Consider the following 16,978-nt stretch of genomic DNA (forward strand, 5'->3'; position numbering starts at 1 on the left):
AGCCAGAGAGTGGTGAATCTATGGAATTCATTGCCACAGAAGGCTGTGGAGGCCAGGTCATTGAGTGTATTTAAGACCGAGATAGATAGGTTCTTGATTGGTAAGGGGATCAAAGGTTACGGGGAGAAGGCGGGAGAATAGGGTTGAGAAACCTATCAGCCATGATTGAATGGTGGAGCAGACTCGATGGGCCGAATGGCCTAATTTCTGCTCCTATGTCTTATGGTCTACTCTCAGGGAGTGAGGGTGAGTGAGCACCGAACCTGGGATTGAGCTGGACACACACAGCCTTGGATATGCGAATGGTCATCTTTACTTACTACTCATTTTTTAAAATAATTTATTGTTGTGATTTTTTTTGGCTCAGCAGGCTATTCCTTTCCATAAATCAGCTTTTTTTTTGTTGAAATTCGTGTTTAATGTTGTGCCAAACCTCATTTTTCCAAAATTTGCTCATCGGCCCACCCCAAGTGAGAGAAAAATTGAAACGTGGCCCCCCAGTGCAAGAAGGTTGGCCAAGCCTGCTTTAAAGCTATCGTTCACTGCGCTGTTCACTGACTGGATGCATTAGCAAAGAGCCAATATCCAAAGTGGTGAGCTCTACTTAAAGATGGACTTGACCGCTTCAGGTTAGTCTGCACCTTGCAACGGAAAAGCATGGTACTCCACACACCTCAAAGGCGGCAGGGGCAGATACCCATGGAATCAATACCAGGAGTCAAGCCCTAAGGACCTGGATGCAGTGCTGCAAGAAGTTCAATGGCCTCACCCAAGTGGTTAAGGTCAGTAGATTTGCTTGGTAGTACAGAACTTGAGTATTGCTGGAAAAAAAAAGACATGCTGTCAAAGCTTTTCTGTCCTGATGAGTGCAAGACAAAAACCTTTGACGGCATGTCTCTTTCTTCCGTCAGTAAATATCTTTAAATGCCATATCCTATCAACTGCACCAATATCCTCAGATGCTGTTCAAATCATCCAATCACTATCACTCACCAACCAACAATCTTGATCAAGCAGGGCTCATGGCTAATATCCATGTGCGTCACCTGACCCTCAAACACTCAGCACTGCAGCAAGTTTCACACCTGAATTTCACAGGTTGCGTACACAGTCACCATGAATACCACTAAGATAAAAGCAAAAAACTGCGGATGCTGGAAATCCAAAAAACAAAAATAAAAATACAAATACCTGGAAAAACTCAGCAGGTCTGGCAGCATCTGCGTAGAGGAACACAGTTAACGTTTCGAGTCCGTATGACTCTTCAACAGAACTAAGTAAAAATAGAAGAGAGGTGAAATATAAGCTGGTTTAAAGGGGGGTGGTGGGACAAGTAGACAACTCTACTTGTCCCACCGCACCCCATCCCCCCATCCCTTAAACCAGCTTATATTTCACCTCTCTTCTATTTTTACTTAGTTCTGTTGAAGAGTCATACAGACTCGAAACGTTAACTGTGCTCCTCTCCGCGGATGCTGCCAGACCTGCTGAGATTTTCCAGGTATTTTTATTTTTGTTTTTACCATGAATACCACATCAGCCCAACAGATGGCATGACATTCACACACTTCCCTCCCTCATGCAGGACAAGGAGGCACCCAACCAGAAGCAGCATGAGTTAACTAAAGGGGAAGAGGTATGCCTGCATGCCCTAACCCTCACTGAGAAAACAATGCTGGCTGTTTTTGGGACAGCCAATGCTGAGACCATGGTCAGAGGTGGACCTAAAGCCAAAGGTGACAATATCCTCATAGCTAATCTTGCTTCTCAATCTCACTTACCCCTCATCCCACACATTCTCCAAATCTACAAGCTGCAAACCTGCACCTCTTACTTTACCCCACTGCTATCACTACAATCTTACCCTTGTGCCTTCTTCCTTTCAGACACCCAAGAGGTGCAAGTTGGTCAGGCAGTGGAGGGGAGGGGAGGTGATACTAAGAGGGGGATGATGGTGAAGACAGAACAATGACACTTGAATTCACATTTGCAGCCATCAGTTGAAATAGTGAACTGTACATATCAAAGAGGATAGATCTGTACATTGAGAAACATTGGACATGGAGCGCATGGCAACCAGGGCAGGGGGAAAGGAAAGCACAGTTCCCAAGGAGAAAGGTTGTGCACAGGTTCTACTGCAGAGAACTCAGAGGAGGACTTAGATGGGGCAGCCTTTGGAAGAATACCAAGGAGCATGCAAAACAAAACGCTTGGTGTATTAGGAAGCCTGCCAGAAAGCTTGCTGTCAATGTTATGCAGCATGAAGGAGTCCATCACCAACTTGGCATGTTGCTTCATGCAGAGCTTGGAGCCTGTCCTTTCCAATATCCAAGAGGTGGCCAACTCCACTTGCACATGTGAACCAAACCATGATGCAGCATCGGATGGACGATGATGGAGCTCTCACTGCAGCGTAAGCAGCAGCCACCCAACACGAGTGCTGCAGTGGAAACTCAGTTTGCTGTCATACAAGGTCAGCTTGTTGCCATGCAATCATGCAATGCTGCTGCCATCATGGCTATGGATTAGTGTATAAAGAGGCTTGCAGGCTGTCACAGCAGTCCAGCAATCTGTCCTGCAACCAATTACCTGGATTGGCAAGGCACTACCCCAGGAGAGCAGTAGGCTCCATGGAGCACAAACCACTGCTGTGTTCATTCTAGAAGATAGCATTCATCCTCCCACCATTGCCAATCTGCCCATGCTCTTGCTGTTGTCTGTCAGTCTGTACTGCTGGCTCTCATGCTGAGATGGTCCAGTCTCCAGCTAAATCTTCTACGCTCGGTTGTTCTCCAAAGTCATCTGCAGTTTCCCCGACTAAAGCCATGCTGCTGACACTGGGGTATCACTGTGCAACAGCATGAGGGTAGCAAAGGCACACAAAAGACAAGCACTAAGGGAATGCACAAGGAAGATTAGTTCATTTCTTTGTGTAATATGGCATGATTTTATTGATAAATTTGGATTGGAGTATTTATTTTGTGGTGGTTTTTACTTTTGCACTGCTGTCAAGTGGATGCTGTGATGTCAGGGTCAGAGGGAAGGCAATGAGTGTGGGGCTGTTGATGAATGAGGAATTGGAATTATGGTTACTGGTATCGCACTCGGCTTCTCCATAGCTTCAGTACTTCTTCTTAGACAGCCTGGGCAATTAGAGGCTGTCTAGACTGCCTTCCTCCCTTATTTGAGACTGCCTCTTCCTTTCCTCCAGATTACCTCCTCATAACTGGTGGCAAGAACTGTTCCCATCTGTTGGCAGTGCAGCATGCAGTTTGACCACAAAGCTTGTTAAAATCGTTCAGACAAAAATTAATATATGAATGCCATTTTGATCTCAAAAATAAGCAACCATAACATTAACATTGTTTATTGTTAAGGAGCATGAGCAGATTTTAGTCACAGCTTTTTTTTTTAAAGAAATTCAACTTCTCAGCTCCATTCTGGAATCATCTAGCCAGATTAGGAACACAGTTCAGTACCAGTAGGTTCTTACAGGATAAAATCTTAAATGAGTAATCAATAGGAGCTGACAGAAATTAGGTTGATTAGGATCCCCTCCAGTGTTTTGTGTTGGACAAGATTCTATTAAATCCTTTGTACTAAACTGCACTGCTTCAGGTCTCAACTAATGTGCTGAGTATTGATTTCTTTGTTGAAAAAAGCCCAAGGCAACAAAGGAATGTAAAGAAAGAAAGAAACTGACAAATATCTGATTCTACAATACTAACACTGGCACAAAAAAAATTCTTAACTGAACGGAAAAAACATCTGTAAAAATCACAATGCTTCAAAGCAATCTCTTGAAATTTTAATTATCATCTTTGACGCTAAAATGTCTTGCAGACTTGAGGAGATAATGACAGTCATCCATCAACTGCATCCTGCCAGAGTAATCAGGCTAATCTAGCTCACTGGAGAAAAAGCCAGCAACCTGGGGTACTGAGTAGCGAAGCACTACAACACAATATACAGATGCAAAATAACTGACATTCAAGCTTAGCATTGTTTACAATTTACACCAACACATGGAAACAACATTAATAAGCAACCAACAAGGGTCAAGTATGGAATCTTGCACGACTGTATAAAATTTATTGTACTTATGCAATAAAACCACCATTCTTAGTTAAGATTTACAAAACTGAGATCACAATTTCATATTCCACTCCTGGCTGGTTTCCTGCAGTCTACCCTCTAAGACTGATGTCATCCAAAGCTCTGCGACTCGTGTCTTAACTTGCATCAAATCCCATTCCCCTATCACACCTCTGCTCATTGACCAACACTGGCTCTTGGTCAAGCAACACCTTGACTTTAAAATTCTCATCCTTGTTTGCAAATTCCCTTCATAGTCTCACTCCTCCCTATTGCTATAAGCTCCTCCAGGCCTACAATCCTCAGATTTCTTTGTTCCTCTAATGTGGCCTCTTGTGTACCCCCCGTTTTCAACTGCTCTGCCATTGGTGGTCGCATCCTCTGTTGCTTTGGCCCCTCATTCTGGAATACCCTCCCTACACCTCTCTGCCTTTCTACCTCGTTTTCCCCCCCCCTTAAGACCCTTCTTAAATCCAAGCTTTTGGCCATCTAACTTGATGTCTCCTTGTGTGGTTTGGTATCAAACTTGGTTTATTATGCTCCCGTGGAAGTCTACAAGACATTTTAATGGCAAAGATGATATTTAAAATTTCAAGAGATTGCCTTGACGCATTGTGATTTTTACAGATGCCTTAGCCACTCCGTTGAGAGATTTTTGTTTCTAATGTTGGCATTGTAGAATCAGACATCTGTCAATTTCTTTCTTTGCATCCCTTGGCTGCTTTTTCATGGCATTTTTTTATCCCCACAAAGAACTCAATACTTAGCAGATAAACTGACTTGTTGCATCTAACTGCATTTTCATTGTAAATTTAGTAACTGTCCTATAATAGTTTGGTTTTGCATCAACACCAAACATGAAGCTTAAATCTTGTGAAAATTAAGCAAAGCTGAGGCGCTCTTTCTTTGTTGCTGCTGCACTGTCAAGTGATCCTAACTCCAGATTGAGACCATATTTACACCATAAATTCAAAACCACTGCACCAATGTGATAATTGTAGTACCCATTGAGTTATAGGACACAAGCAAGTTTCTACATCGACTCCTCAACCATGCCAGACATCAGCACATGGTGAAAAGTAGCTTGATTGAATAATTATGTATTTCTTTTTATTAAAAAAATGCACTGAAGAAAAACTGGACGCAACTAGAAACTGAGATGTAGGTCACCATCTCACTGAATTGTCCATTCATCTTGCTAATTAACAAACACAAAAAACCCCAGTTATTAACAATGTCAATAAAATCTAAACCACAGCTTCAAGTTTGGATTTGCTGATGTCTCAAAATATCACAAACTACAGTGTAAATTACTTAATGTGTCACGTAGGTTAATATGTCATAATGCGGCATCATTTAGTAATAAGTGCATAATTCCAACATATAACTGTTCCAGCAAGAGCTTTGCCTCTTGTGGCCTGACACTGAAGGAGTAAAGTGTTGTTAAATTGTTTATGCTCTTCAAGGTACCGAGGGATCTGGGTATCCTCGTACATGAATCAGGAAAAGTATGCAAGTACAGCAAGTGATTAGAAAGGCAAATGGAGTGTTGCAGGGGAATAGAATATATAACTCAGGATGTTTTGCGACAGTTGCATACAGCATTGGTGAGACCACACCCAGTTTTTGTCTCCTTATTTAAGAAAGGATATAAATGTATTAGGAGCAGAGAAGTTTGGCTCAACCGATACCCGGGATGTTGGGGGAGGAAGGTGGAGTTATCTTATGGGGAAAGGTTGGACTGGCTGGGCCCATGTATGTTGGAGTTTAGATGACAGTGTTGATCTTTTTGAAACATACAAGATCCAGAGGGCACTTGACAGGGAGGATACTGAAAGGATGTTTCCCTTTGTGAGAGAGACTAGAACGAGGGGACACAGTTTAAAATTAAAGCTTCTCCCCTTTAAGGGGAAGGAGAAGATTAATTTTTTTCTCTCAGACGGTTGTGAATCTTTGGAACTCTCTTCCCCAGAAAGCGGGAGGAGGCAGGGTTAACGTATATTTTTAACGCAGAGCAAAATAAATTCTTGACTAACAAGGGAGTCAATGGTTATCGGGATAGGCAGATGTGGAGTTGAGGCCACAATCAGATCAGCCATGATCTTATTGAATGGTGGAGCAGGCTCGATAGCTCCTGCTCCTAATTCGTACGTTCGTATGTTTGCAATGAGACTAAATTGTAACAAATGAAAACAACTCAACTTTTGCAAAGAGTTGCAATAACTAGATATTTCTGAGAAGTTTTCTGCATCATCAGTCTATAGAAACTCCAGTTCAGTTTCAAAATTTGACCTTCTCAGCTATTAAAAATATTTAGGAATACTTTAAATGGTAACAAGTCCAATTTTCTGCCTGCTGACAGAGTTCAAATAACACAAGGTACCAACAGTCATACTCCAGTAGAATGGTATTAACTCTGCCCTGCATTGTCAAATTGCATCTTTTCTTTGGCTGATCGAAGTGGCATTTGGTGAAAATTTGGGGGCTGCTGTACAAGTTAATCACAATTCTGTATTGGAACAACACACTGCTATTGCCCAGGCAGGGGAAGTTTGTTTCCTATCAAACAATAACAATGCAGAAATGCTCAGGCTGCCTCTTTTCCAGTGAATCAAGGATAAAAATCTACAAAGGGAACAGGAGTGGCTTGGTTGCACCACTACTGACCGAGTCCTAAAGGACAGGGTCTGCAGCAGGTGGTGAGGGAACTGTTTTTAACTGAACTTAAACTGCTTTCTCTTTAGTTTTTGTGTATGCACATGGGGCCTGCCTCTCTGGACCCCTGTTGCTAGGCAACAGCATAGGTTTTTTTCTCTACTCGCGTGTTTGCTTTAACTTCTCCCCAAGAGTCATAAAACTCATTAGAAATGCAGGTAAACAAACAGTTTTAGACCTACTGTCTCCCTCGAAAATGAAACTAGATCCCAGGTTTCACCTTTTAAAGTGAAACTAAAACTCAAGTTCACCCTTTTAACACACAAATACAGAAACATAAATCATACAAACTTTAAAGCTAAAACTCATTCGTAACACCCACAAATACAAATATAACTTAAACTGTCTCTATTTTCTAACAACCTTATAAAATAAATCAGTATAAAAGCAACCAAAAGTATGTGATGAACAGAAGAATCAGTCAGACAAATCGAGAATCAGGAAAGAGATCTTCGTTATTACAGCTAAATCTATGAAGCTGTCAGTCTAGTACATGGCTGCAAAGTGTTGCATTTCAGTAACAGATGGAGTGTACAAAATCAATTCTGACTACTAAGACATTTGATTATACACAATCCAAACTATGTATAGGAAGCTTAATATTGAAACTCAAAGTGAAAATTGAAAAATTGGGCTCTCTTTGGAAAGGTTTTGAAATTACCTTATTAAAATTTTAGAATTATGAAAGGGATCAACAAAGTTGATTAAGCAATTTTATCATGGCAAAAAAGTGGGCCAGAAGTTTAAAATTAGCATGTTAGGAGAAAAGGTAAGCCAGGTGGAAGGTCTTTGCACAAAGTGAGTGACTTGGGAATAAAGTTACCAAGCAGGGTATCTTCAACTACAAAAACCTTCTGAAATCACAAGCAGGCTATGCTTTAATAAGACATTTGCAGAAAGAAACAAATATGCTTTTGTCTGTAACATCTGCTGTGCATTTGAGGGCGGAGCCAATAGACAAGATGGCCCTGAATGGAGTCTCAGAAAGGGGGAGATGCTATAACAAATCTTTTCCCATAGTGCTGGTTTTATATAACTGTGTAAACGAGGATAATGACCATCAGTTCTTCGAAAGGAAATAGGTATGATACCCATGCTTGAGGATCTAATAGTATAAGTCATCAATTTCCAAGACTGGGTATTACCATATAAATTACTATAAACCCAGTTTATTTCTGATGTCTTTGCAAAATATACTTAAACTGTGACTTAACCAGTGGTAAAATGTAGAAACATTTCTGCATAAAAAGATACCATTTATAGAGTGACTTTGACTTCTCAAAACACTTCACAGCCAATGGATTACTTTTAAACAAAAGTATGCAATTTTGAAAATTTCTGGAAGGTTTTCAGTGAAAACAAAACCGGCATAAATACACAGGCTAAAGGTGCATGTTAATACTTAAAATTCCTATTTTCTAGCACACTGCACATCCAACGACATTGCAGTTTGAATCCCTCTTTACAAAAAGGCTCTTTCATGACGCAAGTTTTGTTTCAGTCAACAGGAGTTACATAAAACCGAGCACAGGTATTCTCCTTGATAAGCTGCAAGTGCAGTTTTTTTGTAGCAGAACTAAGAATCGGCACTACATTCGCTACTGAAGATATTCAGAGACTGAAAATGTCTTGCCTTTCTCGGATGCTATGAATGTGAGGTAGAGAATAGGAAAACGCAAAATATTGAGATGATGCATACGTTTCTCATTGCTAAAATCCTACACATGAGAATGGATTTAATTCCAGTGTGAAATCAAATGTAGACCCCAGTATACCTGTACAATGGGTACATGCTACCTTGACAGCGGCAATGTGGTCGTGGCTTGAAGGTAGATGGAATTTTTGATCTAGGAACAAGAGTGGGTCATTCAGCCCTTCCACTGTTCACTAAATAATAAAAGATGCACATCAATGTCCAGCTAAAATTCTTCTTTTGGCGAGTATAAATGAGTTACTGAGATGCAAGACCTCCAGTTCCTGCTTGCATATTGCTGTTCGTTGGCCTTTCGGATTCTGTAGCAGGATAAATGCAGCAGATATCTGTATTCACCTTGAACATGGTTAAACTATTTAAGCTATTGATCAATTGGAATTGAAATTGGAATTTTTCTTACAAAATCAAGATTTGTACACATGGTACAAATTTTTCCACACCCGGATACATTCAAGTAGCAATTACCCATCACAACTAAAAGAGACCCCCCAGCTGCAGGAACACAGTAAAAAAAATTGCATTTTCCACTGTGCGCAATATAGAATACAGTAAGTAGAAATCACAGACAATATAAATAACATTTTAAATTTCAAACAATGAAAATTAGCAAGAGCTTTCCATTGGTCAAGCAAGGGACCAACTTGTACGATAACTAGTAGTCTTGAATTGTCAACTTAAAAACTCAAAGGCTACTTTACCCAAGTAGCTTTACAATGATTGCCTACCCTGTTTTGGCTAAATATGGATAAAGATATCTACTGTTTTTATACTAATGCAAAATTTGATGGGCCAACTAATTAATAGCATTTTGCAAGAAGCAAAGTATTACACAAATGGTATAAATAAAATTGAGCAGAGGGCTTGGTTAAAATGGTTCAGCAATGGTAATGCCATTTAATGTCAAGGGGCAATGGTTAGATTCTCTCTAGCTGGAGATGGTCATTGCCTGGCACTTAAGTGACAAGTAACATTCTCGCTACACATCAGCCCAAGCCTAGATATTGCCCAGGTCTTGCTGCATTTGGACATGGACTGCTTCAGTATCTGAGGAGTCACGAATGCTGAACATTGTGCAATCACCTGCGAACATCCGCACTTCTAACCTTATGATGGAAGGTCGGTCGGTCATTGATCAAGCAGCTGAAGATGGTTGGGCCTATGACACTACACTGAGGAATTGATAATCAAGAGTAGACTGATGTGGCGGGAATTAGCCAGGTTGGATTTGTCCTGCTTTTTGTGTGCACGATGTACCTGGGCAATTTCCTACATCGCCAGATAAATGCCAGTGTTGTGGCTGTACTGGACAGCTTGGCTCGGGGTACGGCAAGTTTAGGAGCACAAGCTTTCAGCACCATTGCCAGAATATTGTCAGGGCCCATAACCGTTGCAATATCCTCTGCCTTCAGCTGTTTCCTGATATCACATGGAGTGAATCAAATTGGCTGAATGCTGGCATCTGTGAGGCTGGGGACCACCCGAGGAGACTAAGATGGATCAGCCACTTGGCGCTTCTGGCTCAAGATTATTGCAAATGCTTCTGCCTCATCTTTTACACTGATGTGCTGGGCTCCTCCATCATTGAGGATGGGAATATTTGTGCAGCCTCCTCCTCCAGTGAGTTGTTTAATTGTCCACCACCATTCAGGACTGGATGTGGCAGGACTGCAGAGTTTAGATCTGATCCATTGGTTGTGGAATCACTTAGCTCTGTCTATCTCATGCTGCTTAAGCTGTTTGGCACACTAGTAGTCCTGAGTTGCTGCTTCACCAGGTTGACAACTCATTTTTAGGTATGCCTGGCACTGCTCCTGGCATGCCTTCCTGCACTCTTCATTGAACCAGGGTTGATCCCCTGACTCAATGGTAAGGGTAGTGTGGGGGATATGCCAGGCCATGAGGTTACAGATTGCGTTCGAGAACAATTCTGCTGCTGCTGATGGCCCACAACACTTCATGGATGCCCGGTCTTGAGCTGCTAGATCTGATCAAGTCTAACCCATTTAGCACAGTAGCAGCTATGTCCTTTAGAACTCAGCCAGCTCGGTCTGTGGTGGTGCTCCTGAACAACTCTGTGTTGGACATTGAACTCTCTCACCCAGAGTACATTCTGCACCTTTGCCACCCTCAGTGCTTCCGCCAAGTGGTGTTCAACATGGAGGAGTGCTGATTCATCAGCTGAGGGGGAGGGCTGGGGGGCAGGGTGTTATGTGGCAATTAGCAGGAGGTTTCCTTGCCCACGTTTGACCTGATGCCACGAGACTTCATAGGGTCTGAAGTCGATGCTAAGGATTCCCAGGGTAACTCCATCCCAACTGTATATCACTGTGCCGCCACCTCCGCTGGGTCTGTCCTGCCAGTGGAACAGGACTTATCCAAGAATGGTGATGGTGGTGCCCAGGACATTATCTGTAAGGTATGATTCCGTGAGCATATCTATGTCAGGCTGTTGCTTGACTAGTCTGTGGGACAGCTCTCCCAACTTTTGCACAAGCTCCCAGATGTTAGTCAGGAGGATTTTGCTGTGTTGAGGGGGCTGAGTTTGCCATTGTTGTTTCCGGTGCCTAAGCCTATGCCAAGTGGTCCCTCCAGTTTAATTCCTTATTTTATTTATTATAGACTTCGCAGCAGTTTATACAACTGAGTGACTTGCTCGGCCATTTCAGAGGGCATTTAAGAGTCAGCCACATTGCTGTGGGTCTGGAGTCACATGTAGACCAGATCAGGTAAAGGCAGCAGAATTCCTTCCCTAAAGGCCATCAGTGAACCAGATGGATTTTTACGACAACTGACAATGGTCTCTGACGATGGGACCGACATATGAGGAGAGATTGAGTCTATTAGGATTATATTCGCTGGAGTTCAGAAGAAAAAGGGGGATCTCATAGGAACCTATAAAATTCTAACAGGACTAGACAGGGTAGATGCAGGAAGGATGTTCCCGATGGTGGGGGAGTCCAGAATCACGGGTCATAGTCTGAGGATACGGGGTAGACCATTTAGGACTGAGATGAGGAGAAATTTCTTCAGCCAGAGAGTGGTGAGCTTGTGGAATTCGCTACCACAGAAAGAAGCTGAGGCCAAAACATTGTACGTTTTCAAGAAGGAGTTAGATATAGCTCTTGGGGCAAAAGGGATCTCAGGATATGGGGAGAAAGCGGGAGCAGACTATTGAGTTGCATGATCAGCCATGATCATGATGAATGACGGAACAGGCTCGATGGGCCCAATTGCCTACTCCTGCTCCTATTTTCTATGTTTCATGGTCATCCTTAGATTTTTAATTCAATATTTTTATTGCGTTTAAATTCCACTATCTGTCATGGTGGGATTTGAACCCGAGTCCCCAGAGGCTCTGGATTACTATCCAGATTGACAATACCACTACACCACCGCCTCCCCATAATGGACACCCCATATCCCATGAAAATTTTCAATCGAACATAACTAGGATTGCATGATGTGACCAATTATGGTGAATGTCAAAACAAGGCATCCCAAGAATTCATAAATACACAGATCAGGAAACCAACATAGCCTATATAGCACTATGCAAATTAGGATGGGTGATTTCCTGAAGCGCACAGTCCCTTTAAATTGTTCTGTGTACTCTTCAGGCTCAGTTTAGAGGATACATTGCACAACAGTATTACACCTCTATTGCTGGTATGATATGCTCACTATCTGAAATATGCACATGGATTGTAATATATTTGAGTACTTCACCTCAAAGCAATAAACAAATTTACTTGCTGGAACAGTGAAAATGAAGCACAAAATTTCTATATGAAGGTTAGCATTTTTGTGCAGAGACAAAACAGAACTGAATTAGGGTATAATTAGGTCAAAAGAGAAGATCATATTCATTTGCAAGCTTTTATGGTTTTATTTAACTTGATAAAAACCACATGTTCTTCAGAACTACATACAGAGTATTAATAGTTGCAAAAACATACCTTCAAATACACATCAGAAAAAGAACAAACTTACTTGACATACTGGTATTCCTGGATCTCTGCCATATGGTGGAAGGGTTCCCCTCTCTGGAACTTTTCCTAGAAACAAAAAGTCCAATTTAGGGCTTGATACAATTAGAAAAAGATTATCCCGCAGGTACAGATCAGGAGACAGAAGTACAAGCATCTTTCAGGCACGCACAGATCCTAACAATACCCAAACAAAACTTTATTGCACGGAGTACTTGCTTTTAAGTGTTTATTTTTGAATGGTTGTATTTTGCTCCAAAATTAAGTACAATACTGGAATCCTGAATCAATACTGGATTTAATTTTCTTGAAATATTTAGTTAAACTGAAAGCATGGAACTTTGCCAAATCAAAAATTTAATTCTAATCCCTTGAGGTAAAAAAGTACACAGCTCCTGAATGGATAACTAGAATGAAATTTATTTTTGAGATACAGGCAAAATAAACAACGTATCTGTAGAAGCGTGGTTGAGGAACTGAGCTGCCTATCTTAATTCAATTTGTTCCAAGTGCTTTGCTTGGCTCAGCCTTGCAAGAAAACATCAAGTAGGATCTAGAACCACCGAGAGAATACTACATTGTTGTTAGAAGTGCAATCATTTCTAATGAGACATTAAACAGAAGCCTTGTATGCTTGCTCAGTTTAATGCAAAAGTTGTGATAACACTATTCGAAGAGTAGGGAAATCTTACAGTTTTCTACTCAAAACCTTCCTTTCACCAAACCGAATATCATTTACCACGAGTCGGCTTTCCTTTGCACAAATCGGCTGCCACATTTGCCTGTGTAACAGTAGCTGCAATTAAAATTAATTATTTTGAAGCACTGTCGGACATCTTCTAAACATAATAAAGGCACTACATATAGAACCATAGAAAAGTTACAGCACAGAAGGAGGCCATTTGGCTCATCTTGTCCATGCCAGCCCGAGGACACCCAGGTGCCCTTTCTAATCTCACCTTCCTGCTCCCGGCCCATAGCCCTGCAGCTTACAGCACTTAAGGTGCAGATCCAGGTATTTTTAAAAAGAGTTTAAAGTTTCTGCCTCTACCACCAACTTGGGCAGTGAATTCCAGACACCCACTACCCGCTGCGTAAAAAAGTTCTTCCTCATGTCCCCCCTACACCTTCTGCCACTTATCTTGAATCTATGTCCCCTGGTTCTAGAATTCTCCATCCAGGGAAACAATTTTATCCTGTCCGCTCTATCCCCCTCAATTTTGTACACCTCAATCAAGTCACCTCTCAGCCTTCTTTGTTCTAAGGAAAATAACCCCAACCTATCCGATCTCTCCTCGTAGCTACACTTTTCTAACCCTGGCAACATTCTTGTAAACCTCCTCTGCCCTCTCTCCAGAGCTATTACGTCCTTCCTGTGATGTGGTGACCAGAACTGCACACAGGACTCCAATTGTGGCCTCACCAATGTTTTATACAATTCCAGCATTATATCCTTACTTTTATATTCTATACCTCTGCCAATGAAGGAGAGCATTCCATATGCCTTCTTTACAACCTTGTCTACTTGAACTGCTGCCTTCAGGGACCTGTGTACTTGTATGCCAAGATCTCTCACTTCACCTACCCCTCTTAGTCTGTTCCCATTTATTTTGTAATCCCTGAAACTGTTTGACCTCCCTAAATGTATGACCTCACACTTCTCCATGTTAAAATCCATCTGCCACTTTACCACCCAATCCACCAGCCCATCTATATCATTTTGGAGATTATGGCTATCCTCTAGACTATCCACTACTCGGCCAATCTTTGTGTCAATTTACTTAATTCCTTTGCAGACTCTACCTCCTCTTGACAACTTAACTTCCCGACCTATCCTTGTGTCATCAACAAATCTAGCTAGCATATATTGCGCCCTTAACAATAATCTTAAATCGGTGTTCTTCAGTTATCACAAATAATAAAACCCATTTAATAAAGGTGCTTCAACATTGCTCATCTAAAAGAAGTCATTTTAACCAAGAAAACAAGTTAAATATGAACTGTTACAGTTCTAAGTATTGAAGCGCTTCATTGTTCATCACCAAGTTGCTTACAGATTTTGACCCAATGGCTCCAATATTTCAAAACACCAATGTGGAGGTATCAATACCTGATTGAAAAAAAAAACAATGCTGGCATTTAAAACCACATTGCTAAACATTTCAAAATAATGCAACAAGCTGCAATATACAAGTCACTCAATATAATTAATTCAATAATGATTCCTTTATTGTATGAGTTGCAAAAATAGTGGTATATAGAATAGCTGTTGTATAGACCAAAACACAATGATACGTAACTCTTCATATTCACATTCCTGTCTGCAAAGAGGTCAATCCCATTTAAACTCAAACGGAAATCAGTCCCCATTTAAGAATAATCCAGAAATGTTATTTTTGCTCAAAATAAATTTATATACACCTTTTGAAATTCAACTTAGAAGAACGTTAACCTTCAAGCAGCAATGGCTCAGATTTAGTGGCTGTAATCATGGCGAAACTGTCAGCGTTTGCCATCACGGTTCTGTAGAATCAAAGAAGTTACTCTTTGTTCAGTGAGTAACCAGGTCATTACCGGTAAAGCATTTCTGGCCCCAAAAGTCTCATTTTATATCTGTAGCTTTTTTAAGTTTTATGATTTCAGTTTTACCTTAATCCCATTTATAATCCATCTTTATTTTGAATTCTGTATAAAATGATTAAAAGCGAGTGATCAGTGTTTTTTAACTTCCTGGTTTATGGTCTGAGAATTTTTATTTTAAGGCCACTAGCTGCTTAGCCTAGTTAATAACATCACAAGTTTCTGAACACCAAAGATCCCAAAAGATAACACCAGTATAAAATTGATATCAGAAAAGGTGGAATCCATAACACAGAAATCATTTGCCCACAAAGTTCTGTCTTCTACAAGGTCAGTGGTGAGCGCCAACACTTCACCTCTAACCGCAAAACCTAAGCAATTAAGTTTTCTGAAGTTAAATGAAATCAGCACTGCAAGAGCTCACAGTGACTTTTCCACCCATTTAAAATTCAATCCATTACTTAACTAGTCTGTACTAATATTTTCAGATCCTCCCACTCAAGTTTTGAAGAAATTCATTCATTATTTAGTGCTTCAGTGTTATGGCACTAAATCCACACAAACACAACCTAAACCAAGGCTAAAAACCAAGGTACGCTAAAAACAGAAAAAAATGGGAGAAAAGACACAAATGTGCCAATTAGCATTACAGTGGAATAGTTTACAGAATTACTAAATACATGTTCCTGTTCTGGTGGGGGAGGGTCCAGAATTCCTAAATGAAGGCGACTCAATCTGTCTGCTTTGCTATTTTCCAAAAACATGCATGAAAAAACGCCCACAGCTCATATTTCTCTCCTCTTACTCACTGTGGAAGCAAGAAACACTTTGGTTATGCTTCAAGGACACAGTATCCCATTTTGTATCATTTCCTGTATACCTGCGCTACATTTCTCAAAGCATTTTCTACCAAAATAATCTGGTTCACAAAAGCATACATGAAGCTCAAAGCAAATAAACCATACACTTCACAGAACAATTTAAAACAATGCAAATCATACTGCCCACATGAACCAGAATGAGCAACTTATGAATAAATTATGGACAATATGATAAACAGCTCTAGAATTTGTATATTTGCTTCACACAAACTTACCACTCTCAAACAGATAACTGGTAAACTAGACATGGGTTTGGTTTATTTGAAAATGCAGTGGAGGATGGCTTAGCAGGCAGGATTACTTTATAGATTCAGCAACTATTACTGACAAGGACAGCACAGTTGCAATTTTACACGCACTATTAGCTGGTCACATGCTGCTGTACATACTGCCTATTTGCTTCTGTTCCTCCTTAACGTCACTCCATTGGGTGTTATGACCTCATAGGATCGTAACTCACTGTACACTTAGGATACTTATGCGTGTGACCAGGTTCCTTGGGTAGATGCATAACCTGAACCTTCTGTCCTACATGCAGAATAGGCAGTTCCGCACCTCCATGTTGGTCTTATGCTGTCTTCATTCTCCTTTGTTTTTTTTGCAGTAGTTTCTTGTATCTCTAAGAACTGGGACAGGTGGTGGCTTGGCAAGGTTGTCCCATCTACAAGATGCACTGCAGCAACTCACCAAGGCTCCTTAGATAGCACCTTCCAAACCAACGACTGCTACCATCTAGAAGGACAAGGGCAGCAGGTGCCTGGAAGCACCACCACCTGGAAGTTCCCCTCCAAGCTACTCACCATCCTGACTTGGAAATATATCGCCATTCCTTCACTGTTGCTGAGTCAAAATCCTGGAACTCCCTCCCTAACACCACATGGATTGCAGTGGTTTATGAAGGCAGTTCATGACTATCTTCCCAAGAGCAATTAGGGATGGGCAATAAACGCTGGCCAAGCCAGTGATGCCCACATCCCATGAATGAATTTTTAAAACGCTCCCATGTT

At 41.1% G+C, this 16,978-nt stretch overlaps 1 protein-coding gene across 13 annotated transcripts in view; it reads right to left on the reverse strand.

Moving 5' to 3' along the window:
- The window catches only part of tcf12 (transcription factor 12), a 274,600-nt gene that overhangs the window by 104,888 nt on the left and 152,734 nt on the right, over positions 1-16,978 (reverse strand). For all 13 annotated transcript variants that reach the window (XM_078530320.1, XM_078530325.1, XM_078530321.1 and 10 more), the window contains one exon: positions 12,515-12,579. In XM_078530320.1, coding sequence (XP_078386446.1) covers positions 12,515-12,579 — 65 coding nt within the window. The remainder of the gene's footprint in view (positions 1-12,514; positions 12,580-16,978) is intronic.

Source organism: Cetorhinus maximus, chromosome 26, assembly GCF_964194155.1.
Source record: "Cetorhinus maximus chromosome 26, sCetMax3.hap1.1, whole genome shotgun sequence".
Classification (NCBI taxonomy): Eukaryota; Metazoa; Chordata; class Chondrichthyes; order Lamniformes; family Cetorhinidae; genus Cetorhinus; species Cetorhinus maximus.